Below are 20,480 nucleotides of genomic sequence, written 5' to 3'. Positions count from 1 at the left end.
TCTAGTCGAAGTAGATATACGCATGAACTATATGTACGTTGCATGACTGTAGCAGTGTGATTATACTTTAGCTTTAAGTTGTTTTAATATGGCTTTCGCTTATATTCTAGTGTGTTCAGGTGCATGTATGCACATCACTGATCCAATATGTTTAAAGACTAATCTGTATCAGAAAGCTACCAAAGGATAGTCTGCACAAAGATGCTAATTAAGACATGCATCCTAAATGCAATGGTAGTCTTTGTATACGTAGTGGTATATTGTTGATTTTCCACATGTCAATTAGTTCAAGTCTATTGAGAGTGTCATTCTAATTAAAACTTGTTTATGTTAAGGTATCACATATATGTAGGACATGCAAATAAGAAATATATGGTAGGTTTCAAATTGTGTTGAATATTGGCATCATGTATATCATTCAAACTTTGAACTTACTCAACATCATTGTATGTTTGTGTTCAAAATAAATTTATGCATATTTGCTGCTAGTTATTGATCTTACAAGTTTACTGAATACTGGTTACATATTTTTTGATACTGCATGATACATATTAATTGCTATTTCCATGTGTACATGCTTCATAGGATTCTACTGATACTTGCACTGTCACCATGCTGCTTAAATAGGCTTAGTTAACACAGCAGCATATATGGGTAGATAGTGAAACTTTTGAAAGATAAAAGTTTTTGGAGCAATTACAAAGTCGATAGAAGATTTAACTGTAAAATTTTGAAATGGAATGATAATGGCTTGAATGGAATTGCTCTTGACTGGGAATACTGTTATCTGATTTAAGAGGCATTTGAAGCTGCATACTAGTACTAATAAATGAGTAATGTCTACTTCCAGTGACTTCAATACCTGGTGAATTCTACTTTATTGACTCCTGCTTGAATCTGTTCGATCTAATGGAACTATTTATGCAACACCCCCTAAGCTTAGCCTCACATCGGAATTAGTTTAAGATTTGAATTGATCTATAAGGACTTCATGAATTCACTAATGTTAAGTTAGAGTTAAGTCCAACCTATTATTGCGCATTAGCTCAGGTAGAAAAGGATTATCTAGGGTCGGATCTCACATGTATTATTTCTGTCGGGGCTTGATTCTGTGGTATATTGACTCTTGACCTTAAGTAGGAAAGATTTTTACACCTCTAACTTTAGTTTTATATCAGAAGTGGGTAATAATTAACGTGATAATTAATATTTATTTCTTTAATCTCTTTAGTAGTTCCTATGAGTCAGTGGTTCGGTCTCATCAAGATAATAGGTTAGCTACTTTATCAGGCCAGGTCATGAAAATTTCTTCTTATATATTTAGCATTCCTGTTCTTGCCTGGAGCTGCTTGTTTGTCTCAGATTTAACGGGCACAGAACATGATTTCATGAGCTTATCAACCAAAAAAACTATGGAATCTGCTGAGATTAGCTTTCATGGTGTTATGTCATTCCTCTCCTTTCACATATTTCCCTATAGTGATCAGTTCCTGAAATGAATAGGCTAAACCAAGGTAGCCGTATGTCTGACCATCCTACAAGGCAGGAAATTATTGTAGAACCTGCATGTTGCTGTATCTGTCACAGATGCATCAGATGTAAAGTAAAACCACATTGCTATTAAATTTGTCACTCCTTTTCTTATCAATGCTGCCAGCGGAGTAGATGTTGAAGTTTCATATCAGACTTTTTGAAGACTTTGTGTATGTTGAATTTGGAATAGCAGTGATTTGATTGTACAGGTAGATAACTGAGACAAGTTGTGATTGAAACTTATGCACAGGTAGATGAATTTGGTGAAAATTTTCCTCAAAGAAGCCTTGTGCAAAATTACAACCATAATTTTGCTTAGGCTTATCATTCTATTATCTTCTCATGTATGTATAGGTTGAAATGAAATACTTGTGGTTTGAATGCAAAGGCAGGTGATTAAGAAAACTAGAGTGTTATTAGTGAGAAACTTATCGAATCAAACAAATGGTTTTAGTGAAGTTTCATCGAGTAGTCATCAATCTGTTGCTGTTGCAATTCTCTGACACATTCCTAAACCAATAAATGAACATGTCCTTATCTAGCTGTAGCTTGGCAATTAAATTACTTGTTGTTGATGTCCTCCTCCTATGATGATTGGCTCTATTTTGCTGTAATGATGCTGTTAATAGTTGATTGATGATGTTATTACACTGTGACTGTTTGATTCTTGAGCAAGAGCTCCTTCATCTTTTTTTGTTCCTTTCTTTTAATCCTTGTGCTGGAGAAGGGTTGACTCTGTCAATTCTTGTTCCCCTGAGTGAGTCCCTTTTGCTCGAGTGCTGTGAATCTTTCTGTACTTCTTCTTCTTCTTCTTCTTCTAGCGATCGATCTAGGCTTTATCCGAGAGGGAAGCTCTGATGACTTCTCTCGAGAGGAGGGGAAGCATTTGATTGGATGTGATCCTACCAATAGAGAAGTAGCCCACAAATCATTGATGACAAAGCCCAACAAATGAGGATTTGAAGAGTTGACAAGCTGATCTTACATCCCCGTCTACATCTTGATGTGTGCCTGCAGTTGGGTTTCTTTCGGTTCTTGTCATCTTCATTTATGAGCATGTGGCCGGAATCCACTGATCCATCAACCGGAACAGTGGTTGGCATTATTGTCTGTAGTCAGTCCGATATGCGAACAGACTGCGAAAAGTAGTGAGATTAATCTTGTGCCTACCGAAGCATTAACCAAGTCACCAGAATAAGGTTTCCGATTCAAGGCACGCCTTTGGCATTCAGAATTCCAACTTCTGCTGCACTCGAGCTTTCATGGTGGCAGCTGCAAGCCTGCCTGCAATGATGGAGGCCGAGGTGCACCCAAGGGTACCACACCACCTTGCAGAAATGAATTCATGCTGAATCGTGACTCCTCCTGTCTCGGTCAAACCAGGCTAGAAAAAAGAAAGAGGAAAGAGAGAGGATTGCAGGTGGGCATTGCTGTTCTCAGAGCATCAAGGCCTCACGGGTCGATGCCCAGAAACCATCCACATCTGAAAACCTGCCACGGGTTGGTACTCGTGTTGCAATCGACACGGAGGAAGCAGAACAGATCAGATCGTCTTTCGCCCACTGACACGCTTAGTTTGCCTGTTATTTCTTATGTCGACAAAATAGACCAACAACTCTAACCTAGCTTCGCCCAAGGACAGCTTAGATACGCTACTAGTGTTCGAGGGTAATCCATGTCCCCTAATGAGACAATATCTAAGGCTAAATTCTAAGATTCATGTGGTTCAGACCAATGAGACAACCTAATTAAAGTACACAAACCCAACTGCGACACATGGAACCTCTCGATTCACTGTCATCAGATCGAGTGTCAAGTGGTGGAACCAACTCTGGAAGATACAAGGGAGCGGAGCAAGAAGACGACGCCGGCAGCTGAGACCGACTGCATTCTCTCGACCAGACAATTATGATGAGAAGCAGAGTTTCAAAAAGATCACCCACTCTCTTGTGGTTGATGCAATATATATGCTTATGATATTTTTAATCCTGAGTTGATGGAAAGATGATTTCTGGAACTCTGTGCAGGAGATAGGGCACCCTAGGGAGGGAGGGAGATAGGATCGTGTGAGAACTCCAACACTTCACATGGCCTCTTAATGGCATTGAATGGGCATGTGGACCAACTGTAGGGAACTTGACAACCATGGGGGACTAATTTCTAGGGAGAGAAACCTATTGTTTTACATGTATTTATCAGTCCCAAAAGCTGGTAGTTGAAGTCATCATTGTCTCTTCGACTCAAGGGATTGAATACCTTGCACGCTCCCTCATCTGTTCTGATGTATGTACGTACAAGAAGGACCATTTCATACTAAGATCAAAATTAGGTGGTGGTGGTGGTTGATGACACATCCTTAAAAGAGTTTTTCTACCTATTCTACTACATGGTGGCTGTCCAAAGTGACTTGCATGAGAACTTTCTTCTGATGCAGACAATGCAAGTCCTAATAGAGAAAAAACAAACTAACATGGAAAAGAAACAGGGTTAGCTGTGTTGAGTAACTAACTGACGTGTTTAACCACTTCTTTTCTCTCTCTGATACAACACAATCTAAATCTTTCAAAGCTACCATGAAAGCATGCTAGAGCATTCATCTATCTTTTCAAGTAAGCGTACAAGTAGAACAGTGGTGATTAAACAAGTATAGATTCTCTTGATAAATTAATCAAGCACAGGTGCACTGATCAATGAGACCCACTTTGGGGCATGGACTGTAATGACTTTGGGGGGTGGGGGCAGCATGGACCTGAAAGAAAGGAGGAGAACGTCGAACCGATGTGATGCACGAGTACATGATTTCAGGAACACAACTTTGAGATGGATTTTCCAGAAAGCTGAGAGGAGAGAGGTGGTGTTTGCACTTTACTCTCCCTGGACTTGGAGACTTAACATAGCATCAACTGTGTTTTCCACATTAAACTAATCATTCGACTGATTTAAATCCGAAGCTAACGCAAAAGATGGTTGTTGACTCCTCCTTTGATGCATCCATGCCCTACCTACTACTACTCCCCACCTCCAAAATCAACACATTACTTGCAACATCGATTATTTGGGAAGAGGTTTAATGCCACACTCAAAAAAGTATCACGTACCACCACCCACCCACCCACCCACCCAGCAGGTATTGGACCATAGTTCAACTATGAACGAACAGTGAACGCGTACAGCGAACACACTCCATGAGACAAAAACCACGTCCTGCGATACTGATAGTGGATGCCAGAGGGCAACGAGGAGTAGTCATTACTGTTCACCTCATGTCCCGGAGCCAGCACCAGGAGGATAAGAGAGGTAACAGTGGGCCATGAACACAGAATGGCAGAAGCTTTTTGCCCCCAGGACGACCCAAAAGTCCCATCCCATGGCTCGGTGGGCAGAAAGAGGCAAATGACGTTTCTTCTCTGTCAGTGATTCAGTGTCTTCGTCTTGGTAATGTGGCCCCTCTCACCCCCTCGCCTCGCGCACACACTCCCATGACAGGAAGAATCTCACGCCCCTGAGCGCTGCTGCCCGCTTGCAGTAAAATGATAACCCTGTCCTCATCCCCATCCCTGACCTGCAACGTAAAACCACGCCTACCATCGTCTTTACCGCCCCCATACGCCCACTGACATCATGCCAAGTTAAAGATCGAGTAGCCCATTAGCGGAGGAAGTACTCTATCACTCTCTCTCTCTCTCTCTATCGACATTATTATTTTAGGCGAGTGCAGAGTAGACTGTACTAGAATATCAGGGTTTTGAGACTCACCTCTCTGTCATCCCATTAAAGAAGGCCACCCACGAGCAGCTGCAGTTGGTTGAAGGCTGCTTTCTTCTCTGCAACGTTCTTTTCCTCCTCTTCCGTTCCTGTATATCAACAACACAAACAACCATCGGTGAAGATAAAGGAGGGAGAGGAGAAAGATGGGGAATTGCCAGGCAGCGGAGGTGGCCACGGTGGTGATCCAGCACCCCGGCGGGCGGGTGGAGCGGCTTTACTGGCCGACGAGCGCGGCGGATGTCATGAAGAGCAACCCGGGCTACCACGTCGCCCTCGTCACCCTCTACGTCTCGGAGACGAAGACGGACGGCGGCGGCGGCGGTGCCGGCACCGTGCGGTTCACCCGCGTGCGGCTGCTCAAGCCCAGGGACATGCTCCTGCTCGGCCAAGTTTACCGGCTCATCACCTCCCAAGGTTCCATCCGCACTGCTTCTCTACCATTTCCCGATTCCTTGCTTGGCTCTCTGATCTCAGATTCTTTGCCAGAAGTTGCAAAGGCTCTGAGGCAAAGGAAGTATGAGAAGCTCAAGAAAAACCAGGCTGAATCGATCAGAAAACAACAACAACAGCAGCAGCTGCAGCAGCAGCATGGAACAAGCGATCAGTGTACAGATCCTGCTCGAGAGGAAACAGAGGAGGATTCAGATGCCACACATCAGGTACACATCTATTGTGATCGATCATGATATATGAATTCCAAAGTAGTATACTTCAATCAATTCCTACATATGCTGAATCATAAAACAGAGCAAAAATCACACACAAGTAGAGTCGAGCTTAAAACAGAAAGCATAGTCTTTTCTCTACAAAATCCAAATAGAGTTCAGGTAGAATCATGCAGTCAATACTCCATGACATGTTCCAGGCAACAAATCAGGAGAGGGATCGGCAAAAGAGCAGAACGCAGGTGGCGGCAAGAGGCCGCCATTGGCGTCCTTCGCTTCAGAGCATCTCAGAAGCTGGGAGCTAATTGCGCAACCATCGCGAGCTGCTTTCACAACGCATAGACCCAAGTCTTGACGGAATTCACACACAGGTCTCGGGCATGATAGTTATGGAAAGAAGCATTCCATCAAAGAAAGAGTTGAGATTCGGGTTGCTATTGCTGGAGAAAAATCTGGTAGAGTCCTTGTACAGATAAGACTCTTTAATAACCACAGTTCATGATGTAGTCACCAATGTTCAGAAACAAGAAAAGAAAAAGAAAAAATTGATGTATCATCATGATCTAGAGCTTACAGAACATGCATGCTAATGTAGTGGACATTAGCTTTCCTTCCATATTCTGGATCAAACTCACGATCTAATTTGGTTGAATTTGTTGCAAAAAAATCACAAGAACAAGGAGAACAGACAGGAGATGTAGAGTCTTGGCTTATGAAACATGATGGAGTTGAACTACCTTTGTTCTGAGTTACTGTGATGTCTTGAACCCACTCAAATTGTACGATGGCAGTCACTTGGATATCTGGTGACCCAATAAACGATATGAACGTACCGTGGTCAACGAGGTTGCTGGGCAGTCCACATCTTCCAGCCCTGCTCGACATGGAGAAGCCCCTGCGGCTGCTGCTACAAGATCTCCAGGAAGTTTCCTCTCCCTTGGTGCAAAGTAGTACGTCAGCTTCCACCAAGTAGTGTCTTAGGGCGAAGTTGCCCAAGCACCAAAGGATGCTGGTTCATTTGGCAGGTTTGCGATCTGTATGATCAATCTTACCACAAAGTGATATGATCATATCGAAGAAGAAGTGCATGACGAGCAGCATAATCTGAAGGACATACACATACCTTTTCTGGACAATATAGCTTCGTATAATATTCTCCTGATAGATCCACTGGAACACTCCTCGATTGGTTTTACCGGTGTAAGGCTACTGAAATCAATGTAAAGCAAGTTTCTACATCATGATCATGCTGCTCAAAACAGTGATGAAACTCTTAACAAAAGCTCTTAGAAAAATTTCTTGACATATTAACCACAATCTTTTGGAGCCATTTCTATGACAAGATGTTTAGTTTTGGAGATTCACAGAGTTTATAGTGCTGCGTGGTGTAATTCGATCCCTGTTCTGGGGCACTCTTGGCAATTGGCACACCACAAGGATGGCATGTTTGGATTTGATTATTCGAGCTGCATAAAATATTCTTTGATTGGTTCCGAAACTGCGCAAAATAGTTGAAGTTGATCCACGCACTCTACTCCAAACATCAATTTCTAACATGACATCAGGCACTAATAGTCTTGTCGTATATTGCAATGCTAAGAAATTGATGGAGACCGGTAGAACCAATCAGTGGACGTCCTGTGTATCCGAATTCAAATTAGAAAACAGTTTCAGCTAATGCATCAGCCTGCACAAAGCATACCGTTTAGAGTGCCACCATTGCATTAAACCCCAATAGTAAAATTTTTTTAAGGTAAAATGCCCTCTTTTCTTTTTTCACGCCAAATTTTTTTAATAGACTAAGCTAATAATTTATGGGGTAGTGTACCAATTTATTAGACATTCTTATTTTCACAGAAAAATAAATCATAATATTTTCCTTTTCTTTTCTTATTTTAATACACTAAGTTGATAGCTTATGGGCCAATACCAGTTTATCTCCGGCCTAAGAAGGGCTCACAGAGAACAAATAGCCCACAAATTATATTGAATATAACGCTTGCAAGTGTGAAAAATGAATTGCTGATATGTCTATGAAATTATGAGTGTATGAAAAGAAAGGGGAAAAAAGGAAGATTATAAGTTCAGCTCCTAAACCTGCCTCAACTTGAAGAATTCAAAGTCGATAATTGGAATGAATATAGAAGCAATAATCAAGGAAGAAAATAAAAGGGGAACAAATTGAAATGGGCGGATGAAGACAATTTTGTGTAAATCAAGGTCACAAGAAGATGGAGCAAATTCAAGAATATTGAAACATTTTGATCCTCTTAAAGCCTTCTGCAGAGAAATAAATTACCTGATAAAACAACAAAATAACAATTGCTCAGCAAACGAGGCATGGAATTATTCCACTAAATTGGTTGCATACCATAATTCAACTCCAACATACAACACAACACAATCTGCAGGTACATAATAAATGTGAACTTTGATCAAATTAGCATTTACACCAAATTTCAAATAGCTTCGCAAAATTGCTATCAAGTGTCTCGATTCCTGCTAGCATAAAAAGGATACTGAAGGTGAATATTGGTGCATTAGCACGAACTCAACTCTCCACCAGCTCCATCAATCTCTGCAACAGGGTATCTCAATGAGTTGGATATCTGAGCCGAAGAACTAAATTGAAGGATGCTAAAGTGAATCCAGTAGATCTACTGTAATCCCCTTTCCAAAATTAATAAATGCACCAACAGAATGCATCAGAAATTCCTGTTTGCCGGAACAAGCTTAAGAAGCTTTGCAAGCTCATAGGACTTGAAATCTTTCCCAAAGCATAAGCTTAGATCCAAAGGTGTCTTTCCATCCTAGACATCACACCAAAAAGCAAAGGTCGTTTATCTTGAAATGTATTCATATTCACATTATTCACTCAGTTAACCAAAACATAAGAAAAGAAAATGTATAGAGTGAAACTGCTTTAAAAAGCTTCTAACATCACCAAGTCAAAATAATGTATATGTTGAATAATAAAAGATGTTCTCACCATCATTATCTGCAAAAATTGATAGCTGTTATTGGAAAAACAGAAACCCCTTGAGTATAGAGCTAAGGTTGCAATCATGTGACAATTATATAGGAGGTTTTCAGTTATATCTACAATGTTTGGGAAGAACTTAATCAGACTGCTTATGCATTAGAGAGTGGTTATGCCGGGGTTTCTCATTCATATCCATCAACCCAGATCTGGCTGACTATTATTTGTGTGCACAATGCCAAGCTGGGTAGCAACAGGCAGTTGACTATGTAACACAACATAAACTTCAAATGATCGCTAGTTCTATCATTTATTTCTTTATTATATTTCTCATGACCTGGACATTAAGAACAAGGATCAACCATATGAAGCATTGGCTGTGAATCCTAAGTCCTCTACATTTGCCACTCATTCTCGTGTAATCAAGTATAAAGAATCTCTAATTCCCTAGTCATGCATGTGTGTTTTCCTCTTAAAGCTGTTTCACATGTTTTAATTAATTATCATCTTGCTACCATATTGCTTAACCATCTAAAAGTTCTATTTCTGTCCTGAGATTTTGCAAGCATAGGTGTTTAAGTATCATCTTGCCACTAATATTAATTAACCATCTAAAGGTACTATTATTGTCCTGAGATTTTGCAAGCATAGGTGTTAAACCAGGCATAAATCTAGAAGGATTTTATTCTTCTGCTCCAGACAATTTATGACAACTTGATGTCAAAGAATAGATATGTTATCTTACAAACACAAAAGCTTATTTGTTTCTTTTCGCTGATGCATAATTGAATACATATAAAATTACTAGAAACAAGCATACTACAAGCATTGTTTGAGTTTAAGACAATCACAATGGAACCAAACCAAGAGGGTTCCAAGAATTTCAGCAGTTATAAACAAATATTCGTGGAAGTTGATAATTTCAGTTCATTTTTAGCCCGTTTAAATTTACACAAAGGTCAAAAGATCGACAAGTCCAACCATTACCTTGTTTCTTCTTGTCTTATCAGCACCATTTACCAGCAATACCTTTGCTATATCTCTAGATCTAGTTTGTATTGCCACATGTAATGGTGTCCAACCATCCTGCACAGTATTTTGCAAAGTAAGCTAATAGTTACAAGAATGTATAACCGAAAAATACAGCAAAACAGATGCAACTCACATTATCTGCAACATTCACATCAACTTTATATTTTATTAGCAACTTCACAGTTTGCATTGCACCAACTTGAACCGCATAATGGAGTGGCGTAGCACCATCCTATCACAGAGGACAACAATGTACTTAATCTAAATTGAACAATAATGATAGTGAGTAAGATTTGTGGCAGTTTGTTTTTCCTCTTACCGGATCTTTCACTTGAGGATTTGCACCTCTCCTTAGGAGATGACTGATAACAGCCTCCTTTTTGCCAATAATAGCTTTATGAAGAGCTGTGAAGCCATCCTATGTCATGAAACCTAATCAAGTTCCATGCTTCATAGAAGGGAGGGTTATTCTTATCAAACATTTATGACATGATTAAAGCAATGGGAAGATTACCTTGTCAAGACAATCAATATCTGTACTACCATCCTCAAGTAGTTTATCCATGAAGGGAATCTGACCTGACAATGCTAGACTATGAAATGGGTTCCACTTCATCTGTAGTAAAAGTTAGGCATGTGAAAAAATTAGCTTGTTTATTCTAATAGGTGAAGAATCACCTACTATGTGGGATATAAATTTTCTCATCACTCTTTAGAAAACAAACAGTCGTATGTCATTTTATGCAACAGTAGCATATCCATATATACAACAACAAGCCGTGATGTCCCAAATATTTGAGATATGCAAAAAGTTCAGATAAATTTTAACCTAGAAATTCTGCATATATGCAAGCAACTGCTCTAGATATGATACTTCTAAGTCAGGAGAACTTAACAGTTGATATTTTGCTAAGGTCTGGGACTTCGTTCCGTTGCAAAATAACCTTCTCTTCTGGCTCTAATATCAGGTCAACTTCTGCAAGAGAATCAATACAAACAAATTTATAGTTGCTAAATAAGCAAATGGTTCAATCAAAATAGCAAAGAAATTTTATTACACCCAGTAAAAGTTGAAATATATCCTTACTTCTTGCCGATATATGGGTAAAAGGGGAGGCCCATTAAATGAGGCTCAACCATATGGAGTCTCACAAAATTGATCTAAAAATTACTCAAATTAAAAACAAAATGAAAGAGCTTTTCCAAGTTGGAAAATTAGATCTCTTTCAAATGGAAGAGCACAATCAATCACCTGAGTGATAGTCTTGGTAGTTGGCACATGTTTGGAATACAACACTAAAAGCCACAAGCATCAACATCATCCAGTGCTGGAGATTTTGTTAAGCATTTGGTCTTACTGTTATCTTCTATTAATCTTCTTCCATTTCCCATTTCGTATTTGATGTGCAAATTCAACTAAATCAATGATCGATTACTTATGCAATCGGGTCATAACAATTGCAGATTGATTTTCTTTCATAATGAGCCAGAAACAAATGGAAAATTTTAAGGCAATAATGGAAATTTTGACAGTTAACGCTAAAGAAGTCACTACTACTTTTTCGTGTCTATATTTCCCAAGCAAAGATTTACCAAATTTAACAGTCATAATTGGCCAGAAACTTGAAGTGCATTACTGACAAGATAAAGAAGTTGAAAAGACAAGAAACAATGCATATTTTGAATCAACAGTATAGATGTGAAAACGAGCTAATGTTGCAGACTAAGCAGCTTAGACATCAAGTCACATGCCAGATCAAGATAGAATGTGCGGATCAAAAACATTCTTTTGATGAAAATAAAAGTGACTGGTCAATAACGGAGCCAAAAGTTAGAAAAATAAAAAAAAAGTATGAAGAATTAAGCCAGCAGTCATCCTAGTCGAGAAGCATTCATTAACCTCTAAAACAATCGCACGACAAGATCCAATCTTTCCGCTATAATGAAGATGCAATCATGATAAGGAACACCCCAGGAACCATGGACCCTAACACATCCGCTTCAACGTCGTCTAATACAAGAAAGAAAGAGTTTTGGGTAAGGGTATATAACCTTTGACGAGATCGTCATATTGGGACACAGTGGAAATCGTAGCGTCTCCCTGATCACCACTGACTTCCTCCCCTTCCTCATCCTCAAGTTCTTGATCCACCTCTTCCAACTCGCTGTCATATCCATCATCCGGATCCTCCCAGAATCCATCAGAGCCCCGTTTGGCGCGGGCGGCGGAGCCGTGCCACTCGAAATTCCCCGCAAAAGAATGAGCCCTGACGGCTGCCCGCGAAGAAGACGACAGGATAAGAGGAGGTTTTGGAGGTAGCCGTGGGTTCAAGCTACGGAAGGCAGAAGAAGGCCGGAGGTGGAGAAGGTGGAAGGAAGAAGAAGATAACCCCGCTCCCGCCACCATCCCTAGCTCAAGCATGTTCTCTCGGGAGCGATTTGGTGACAGGTTCATCGAGTTCTTACACCTGAGAGGGCATCCGGACCCGATAACCCGAAATCGGAATAGATAGATCTCTGACACAGATCTATACCCGATTAAATGTGTAAATATACCTGGTAATGATCCGAATCCGATCCGTGATATTGGGTATGGATCCTCATTTGGGTGGTTTCTTATAAAAAAATGATTTTAGGTTGAATAAATCACTATAAAAAGAGTTTTCTAAAGAGTGACATGGATTTCTCAAAGGCCGGATATGGTGCCATTTACATGTATAATCCCCAATAAAGCATTAGGTGTTTCAATTAATTCAAAATAATTAGTTATCGGATCCGGATTTGATTTCCAATTTAGCATTGATTACCAAACCTCTAGTGAACTTTTGTCCCACCTTGGTTCTAACCCTTTTCATTCCTATAATTAATTTGAATGTTTATATTACTTCTATTTTCTGAAGCTTATAAATAAATAAATATATATATAAAAGTTAATAATCATATTATAAAATGAAAGTGGGGAGGATATTTTCATATATATATATATATATATATATAATAATAATCATATATATATATGATTAATAATATATATATTTATAATCATATATATATTTAAGTTAATAATCATATATATATATATATATCATATATTTAAATCTTAAAAACTAATTAAGCTTATGTTATGGGAATGAAAAAAATATTATATTTATTTTAAAGAAAATAAAAATTACTTTTTCATTATGGTATGGCATAGAAACAATTACTTTGATATGCGCATATCACTGGAAAAATAAAAATCCTACAAGTCAGAATTTACTATAACTATTTGATGCATTCGGATAATATCCTTTTATGATTGTGTGTGACTTTGGTCATTCTTTAAGCTAGACAATTAGTTAACTATAAATATATTTAAGTTAATAATCATATTATCATTAAGTTATCATTGCAAACCCATCAAGATTATTACTACAAAGTTGTTTTATCCCAGGACTTGGCAAAAAATTTGACTTTTGACTTATTTTAATATAAAATAAATAATAGATTGATCGGTTTGAAAATAAAATGGATTGTTAGTCATAGAATATTATTTTCTTCATACTTTAACCTAACCAAAATAATAAAATAAGTTAAAAAAAATATTTTTCATTAAAATAAAATAAATATATCTAAAGGTTTTGATCCATATTTTCCTCATTCATGTATCCATCATAAACGGATCAGTAGGAAGATTTTTTTGCTTATTGGGAATTTCCCTAAATCAGATTTTTCTTAATGATGTTATCAATTACTTATCGATAATTACATATACATGAATTTCCCTTCTTTTCGCTTTAATTGTTGTTCTTCATGCTCCTTTATGAGATAGCTCAATCCATTTCACTCCATTGATAAAAAAAAAAAAAAAAAAAAAAAAACTTAATGAACTCACCTTTTTCCATGTATATATGTTGTATTAACTCAGCATTTCTAGGTTAGCAGGAAAGATAGGTGATAATAATTTTAACTAAAATCTCTATAGAACCATTTCAATTCGATCGAAAAGTTTAATCTTTATAAACTCTAGTTAATAAAATAGTGGTTTTTTTTATCATATGCGGCCAACGAAGACTTTAAATCATGTGTTCCAAACATTATCCTGAAAGAAAATAAACTAAATAACGATTTTGCCAATGAAGACTTTAAATCATATGTTCCAAACATTATCCTGAAAGGAAATAAACTAAGTAACGATTTTGCCTATCTCTTAGGAGAGAGATGATAAAATTGAAATAATATAAAGTTATAAACAATATTAGCATGACCCTTCTATAACGATGACACACATAAATTGAGAAATTATATTAAAGTCAATTTAGTATTAGGCATAATAACAGAAAAGACCAATGTCATAACGTGAGCTATCATTAGGTCACTGAGTCATATCTCACGAGCACTATGTATGCTAGTATCTAATTTTAGGATATGTTTATCCTCGATTTAAAGATCAAATATTTTAAGTGAGGTATATTGTAACGTGCTAATTTAGCCTTATATTGAAAGTGCAACAAAAATTAAATAGGCTCATAGAGGCTTGATGGGTAACTACAATTAAGTGAAGCAGTTTGCATCACTAGTAGACTCAACAAGTCAATTACATGACAACAACACAGATGACCAACATCAAAACCACTCTTATTTTTGGGTTTAAGAAAGTATTAAGGCAAGATAGATTAATAGTTGATATGCCCAATATCACACCTTTAAGTAGATCTGAACATACAACATCCCTTGATTTATGCAATCCCCATTCTTAATGTTCTTCCAAAAATTAAGAATCCAAATAACGATGCAATTTCACTCTCTGCTACTATAAACTTGTTGCAGACCTTCATGTGTGTGCCAAGGGAAGATGAAGCACATGAGCTTGATGAATGAACACTGGAGAGATCATGAAACTTGACCACCTTCAACCGCAACATGATCAGAAGGCACTTGCAGTAATATGTCTTCATGCTTGTCTTCTTCAACCTTTGTGAAGCTGCTGAAGTTGCCCTTGGTCATGAATAGCTGAGCATGGTGGTGCTTGCAGTAGAGTCTGCCCTCATGTGTGACAAAGTTGGATGGGCTGATGGTGCAACCTCCATGGGTGCACCTAAAGCAGGGCCTGTGGTAAGAGTTTCCATCAACAGCCACCTGAAAACAGGGAAGACATGTCACTTATTATCTTGTATGGATCAGATGTAGATATATAGATACAGTCCTGTCATTTCAACAGATATTACGTCGAACTATTTAGTCGAGTTGCTAAATGTGAATGATAATGTCATACAAATCTGTTGTTCTGAATGCATCCACAAGATCATATGCATCAACTATGTAAGAGTTTCTACCAGCAAGTTTCTTCTAACATGTTCTAAAATTTTTTGTATGATGTGGCTTCGGGAAATGATGTTCGACATCTCCTAACTTTTCAGAAATTTTCACCTAATGGGAGAAAAATCCAGCTATATGATCTTCTGAGTCATATCAAATCACAGATAAATAAAGAGGGAATTCTCCACTATATATTGATGATTGGATAGTTCTTCGGCACACCTCTCTAAAAGTAAACACTGTTAAATCTGTTATTTTTGCAAATTACTAATATATTTCTGCTTGAAACTTCTTTAGCACAAAAAATATGCAATGTATTGGGAGATAATCATGCACCAAAATTATGACTTAGGTATATGTGAAATCGCACAGACAGAGTGAAATGAGGAATACAAATATTGCACATAAACATTAGATCGCAGTGAACACTAACTTGTTGGTAAATCTTTGCGTTTAAGTCCAATAGATGAAATTAATGGATCCTGATAGAACTTGAGGGACTATATGAACAGAATGAAGTCTGATATAACAATCTGACACCTCTTCACGTTTCAGAAAAAGAATAGGAAATATCAGATGTACCTTCTCAATTGGGTACACCGTTTTCTTGCACTCCACACATTTGTCTCGTGTGCCGAGAAATATACTCGCGTATCTGCTGTTAGCAACACCCTGTATGATATGAAAAATACGTAATTAAGAAAACTGTGCCAGATCATTTCGGTATCAGTGTATTTAAGTTATATGCATAATTGCATGGAAATGATAAGTTGCTTTGATCTCACTGTACCTGTTGACCACTAGATCTGTCTATCTTAGCAGATTTTGGAGCTCCTACAGCAATTCGAGTATGTTGTCAGCACATAAGCATGACAATGTATCATGGAATTATCAGAGTCATCAGATACCTTCAAAACTTTTATCCAGACTGCCAGTCATCTTAAAGAGTTGATCATAGTGAGGCTTGCAGTAAAGAACTCCCTCAATAGAGCTATAATTGCTGAACTGCATTATGAGCATTTTGAAGACAGCAAGATGTACTTGAGCTATATATATACACACACCGTGATACGCACAAATGTACACATAACGCAGATATATACATATAAAAAACCTTATCAGAGTAGTATTCCATTCATGTTTGCCATATACAAATATATTCATATAGAATCGATCGGTCTTGTATCACAATTAGCAAAAATTTTACCACATGTCTCAGCCTAAATGATACATAACACAAAAATAAATACAAGGACTCGATGAGGAGTTCGATAACCTAAAGTTCTTTGTTGCTCATCTTGAAATGTTAATGAATGATTTGCAAGGTTATGCAAGTTATCGTGAAACAAAGCCAAACAATAATTCTGAGATGCCAAAGAAGTGATACACTGAAGGAATCTCAAAGCAAGAAGCTGACTCCAACGTAAATGGCAGAGTAGCAACCTCTTGTGGATTATGAAACCTTCATTGCCTTCTCATGGTAGATAGATATGTTTGTCTCAACATTCTCACCTCAGCTGCACTCAACATGACTCATGGAAATTAAGTGACACGGAGATCAACCAAAACATTTTGTGCTAAACTAAATGAATACGAGTATGTTAGGTATCAGGCACCTAGGATAATTTTGGAGCAATGCTAATAATTTTCAAATAAGCAACTTGATTTCTGTATCGATTATACCTATCGATGTCTATTTTACATTTACTTTATTTCGTGTGCGTCGAACATGGGTTTTTTCTTCGACTTTTTCAGTCATTTAAGTCTGACAATTTTTTTGACCAACATATTGATTAGTATTTAAACTTGTTTTACATTAGATCATCATTCATTGACTTGTATAAGACAATGTACCAGAAAAACAATGTATTCATATGGCAGGCATGACAGTTCCATCACATATGTACCTGGTGATGTTGTCTTGCTTTCATAAATAGATTCTCTCTTTCTTTCTTTCTAACAATTGCTAAATACATAGAGTTCACAAATGGTGGCTTCATGTTCACGTTTGTTTATTGATAGATAAATAAGCACTAATATCCATTTATCATAATGCATACTGTTCATCGTTTTTATATTAGGTATGCCCGCATTGGCGGTAGCCTCATGTACTGGGTACATTCTTTTTTTGTATATATATATACTGTTCATATTTTCATGGCCTTAGTGTTTTCCAAAGAATCATTGATATTGAATCAAAGCATAGAAATTCCTTTGCTTGCTCAGGATGATTGAATCAGTTGAGATTAGTATTCATTGTCAATGTCATATTCATAATTGTGACATCTTCTTAAACCAAAAAAAATCAGAGGAAAAATCATGATTCATCCTAAAAACAAAGGAATACTATTGCTTTTATTCATCAGACACAATCGAGTAGCATACATTCTCATTGCAAGAAAGAAACAAAGAAGAGACCGAACGAGCAACTTAAGCAATCATTTTAAGGCAAGTTAGTCTCTCTTTAAGAATTAGAAAGCAGGGAAAATTCATGTTATACATACAAGATTTCTCAAACCCCTCAATCAAACAGAGATGAGTTCTACTCATAATCATCACAACATGCAATGATGAAACATATTTCTTAGTGATAGTTTCATGCATGGTTAAGCCAATTACCTGTAGAATATTTTCGAATCTTTTGATGTAGACAGAGTCCAACACGGACAGACTGAGAAGAGTATTTAGATGGCATCCAAGAAGAGAAAGAGAGAGAAGAACAGTGGAATCACCTTGAGGGTTCCCCTGCAGTGGTGGCAGCGGAAGCATGCTCGGTGGTAGATCCTGCCATCGGCGGCGAGCTGGTCCACCAAGTACACCGTCTTCCGGCACGCCTGGCACTTCTGCGTCGTCCCCCCGAACAGCATCGACGCCATCTCCGACAGTCAAACGCTGCACGATGGCGAGGGAGAGGGGTGGCAGCGATGCAAGGCCTGATGACAGATACGAGCGCAGAGGATCGTTTGTCTCCGGGTACTTGTTTGGCCTTTTCGTTGATAGAGAGAACAGCTCAGCTGAGACTGGTCAGCTCAGAAGAACAACCGCAGCATGAGGGAGAGTCGGTGGTAATCTCTCTCTGCGATCATTTTCCTTGTTTCGTTCCTTGTGGCAGCTCAGGGGGGTTGACTTTCCATCGCATTGGCGGCGCCGGCGTTGGCCAAACACAAAACATTTCTCTTCTGATCACTAATAACATGTTGTTGCTATATTGAATTCTTAAGAATGACTAGTTTTCTTCTAAAAGATTAATACAAATATTACAAGGTTTCCCTTCGAACTCTATATGATGTTCACATTACAGAGGTGAGAATGCTGAGATCACTGTGTTTATTTAGATATAACTTCGACGGAATATACTTAAAATACATGTACATGTTGAAATTAGAAGTGAGATAATTAATGAAAAAATAAAGAAAAAAAAATTAAATACTCTTAATTTAACTAAGAATATTATTTGTTACATAACTCACATCAATGTATCAACCCCAAATAATTGAGACATTATGATTTGTTATTGTATTTAGAGATTAAACTATCAAAAACTAATATTTTAAAGAAATTACATATTTATGCATAGAGTCAAACATCCGAGTGAATAATATACAGTGAAAAAAGCAGGAAGCTACAGTGACTACTTGATATGAGTCCACTATTAAATGTCATGTGGTTGCCAAATGGTTCTTCCAAAATCTCCACTGTTAAATGCATTGAATCCTTCTGCCAATTGTTGATGGCAACTTTGTTGCAGATGGTTTTGCTTCAACTGATCTGGCAAACTTGGTTTTTCTACATATATGGGAAGCCAAAGGGCTATTATTATATGTAACATCCACAGCACATTACAGCTCATACAAACTCGGACTTGTATATACATTATTTTACAGCTCAAGCAGATCAGTGTTATCCCAATCCACAGCTAACTACAACCCATAAAAACTCCAAATCTTTGAAGTCAAATACATATTATTATTTGACTGCTACAGTATATTAAACATTATACTAGTATGACTCTATCCTATGCATACATACTTGTACATACTAAACCTAAGCACACGAGAAAACATGATCTCTTTGTTAAATTTGGATACCCTGCCGGTCATTGGTGGAGTTTTAGACACTGAACGAATTATCACTTAAACCATTAATGGATTTAGTTCCTCAGACAAGTTACAAGAAAGAAAATTGGCCATTCCATTAACCTGACCTTAAATCATACAATCAGATCTGACAGCCTTGTTGTCATATTAGAATCAACACCTCCTTGCTTCTGTTATTCTCCTTCAGTCATTTGGTCTTCACATGAGAAGGTGAATGCCCACTAACACAATGATAGCAGAAGCAATCATATAGTTGACCAACAAGAATGCCATAGTAGTCAATCATATTCTTGTTTAGGATATATAAAGTTGATCTTTTTTTTCAGTGACTCTGCAATAGCCTTTGCACCCTGCAAAACTCAACAATTTAGGAATTACCAAGATAAATTTCTGCTTAATTCATTAAAAGGCACAAACAAATTGATTGCCTACAAAAAGTAGAATGAAAACAGCCTCGTTTTTTTTCAGCTGGAGTTCTTGAGTACCTTCATTTCTCATTAAAATATCTGAAAAACACAGTAAGCAGAATCTTAGTTTTTTATCAGATGCCAAAAGAATAAAATGAAAGAAACAGAATATTGCAGTCATCCTAATGCTGAAAACAGCTGTAGGAAAAACAAACCAATGAATAATCAATTGATCTGCAATCATCAGAAAGAATGAAACTCTTACCAACAGGAAAGGCTACATAATCACTTATAAAGATAAATGTAATCGAAGACATCAGATGTTCAGTCAGATATATTGCTACAAGAATATGATAAGAGAACAGGAAAAACTAAATTAGGAAGTATTCTTGTCCCAATCACTTAACAAAGGAATGAGCTCACTTGCCAACTAATTTAACTATAACTCTTCTTGAGGCTTTTTCTCTAACCTTTTTCCCTCTCACCGTTACTTCAGCAACTTTACCTAAATGTTTTTTATTTTGTCAACCATTCAATTGCTACAAATTCTTCATAGTTTCCTACTGTAGGATAAACTTCAAAAGTGCCTATGCAACAACAGTGACGTAGCATGTTTCACAAGCATGCAAAGAAAAGACAATTATTATTCTCGGTTAATGTAAACTCCACTGCAAGTTAATTTATATGACACTCAAAATTC

At 37.6% G+C, this 20,480-nt stretch overlaps 3 protein-coding genes and 3 long non-coding RNA genes across 7 annotated transcripts in view; 1 reads left to right on the top strand and 5 right to left on the bottom strand.

The window, feature by feature from the left end:
• Positions 1 to 2,294: 2,294 nt before the first annotated feature.
• LOC135593349 (uncharacterized) lies at positions 2,295 to 2,843 on the bottom strand. Its single transcript, XR_010479543.1, has 3 exons — positions 2,704 to 2,843; positions 2,519 to 2,605; positions 2,295 to 2,435 (listed from the first exon to the last, which is right to left on the bottom strand). It is a non-coding gene; the product is annotated as an uncharacterized LOC135593349 (long non-coding RNA).
• Positions 2,844 to 4,719: 1,876 nt separating this feature from the next.
• Positions 4,720 to 5,431, bottom strand: LOC135593347 (uncharacterized). The gene is made up of 2 exons (XR_010479541.1): positions 5,290 to 5,431; positions 4,720 to 5,146 (listed from the first exon to the last, which is right to left on the bottom strand). It is a non-coding gene; the product is annotated as an uncharacterized LOC135593347 (long non-coding RNA).
• Positions 5,240 to 6,582, top strand: LOC103998299 (uncharacterized). 2 transcript variants are annotated; one of them, XM_009419738.3, is made up of 3 exons: positions 5,240 to 5,715; positions 5,788 to 5,960; positions 6,167 to 6,582. In XM_009419738.3, the coding sequence occupies exons 1-3, from the start codon at positions 5,445 to 5,447 to the stop codon at positions 6,269 to 6,271; spliced, it is 549 nt and encodes a 182-aa protein (XP_009418013.2). In that variant the 5' UTR covers positions 5,240 to 5,444; the 3' UTR covers positions 6,272 to 6,582. The 2 variants fall into 2 exon arrangements, with proteins under 2 accessions (XP_009418013.2, XP_018686759.2); XM_018831214.2 differs by having other exon boundaries at positions 5,305 to 5,715; positions 5,791 to 5,960.
• Positions 6,583 to 8,312: 1,730 nt separating this feature from the next.
• On the bottom strand, positions 8,313 to 12,427 carry LOC135593345 (ankyrin repeat domain-containing protein EMB506, chloroplastic-like). Its single transcript, XM_065083313.1, has 7 exons — positions 12,031 to 12,427; positions 10,875 to 10,954; positions 10,493 to 10,594; positions 10,298 to 10,396; positions 10,112 to 10,210; positions 9,934 to 10,032; positions 8,313 to 8,776 (listed from the first exon to the last, which is right to left on the bottom strand). Exons 1-7 carry the CDS (start codon positions 12,398 to 12,400, stop codon positions 8,672 to 8,674), a joined length of 954 nt encoding a protein of 317 aa, XP_064939385.1. The 5' UTR covers positions 12,401 to 12,427; the 3' UTR covers positions 8,313 to 8,671.
• A 2,052-nt stretch (positions 12,428 to 14,479) lies between these two features.
• Positions 14,480 to 18,446, bottom strand: LOC135593344 (LIM domain-containing protein WLIM1-like). Its single transcript, XM_065083312.1, has 5 exons — positions 18,009 to 18,446; positions 16,185 to 16,281; positions 16,067 to 16,110; positions 15,859 to 15,948; positions 14,480 to 15,096 (listed from the first exon to the last, which is right to left on the bottom strand). The coding sequence occupies exons 1-5, from the start codon at positions 18,150 to 18,152 to the stop codon at positions 14,851 to 14,853; spliced, it is 621 nt and encodes a 206-aa protein (XP_064939384.1). The 5' UTR covers positions 18,153 to 18,446; the 3' UTR covers positions 14,480 to 14,850.
• A 690-nt stretch (positions 18,447 to 19,136) lies between these two features.
• Positions 19,137 to 20,480, bottom strand: part of LOC135594292 (uncharacterized) — a 2,904-nt gene continuing 1,560 nt past the window's right edge. The window contains exons 2-3 of the long non-coding RNA XR_010480052.1: positions 19,859 to 19,879; positions 19,137 to 19,723 (exon numbers count right to left, since the gene is read on the bottom strand). This is a non-coding gene — a long non-coding RNA (uncharacterized LOC135594292). The remainder of the gene's footprint in view (positions 19,724 to 19,858; positions 19,880 to 20,480) is intronic.

Source organism: Musa acuminata, chromosome BXJ1-9 (assembly GCF_036884655.1).
Source record: "Musa acuminata AAA Group cultivar baxijiao chromosome BXJ1-9, Cavendish_Baxijiao_AAA, whole genome shotgun sequence".
Lineage (NCBI taxonomy): Eukaryota > Viridiplantae > Streptophyta > Magnoliopsida > Zingiberales > Musaceae > Musa > Musa acuminata.
This window is presented reverse-complemented; position numbering and strand designations above follow the sequence as displayed.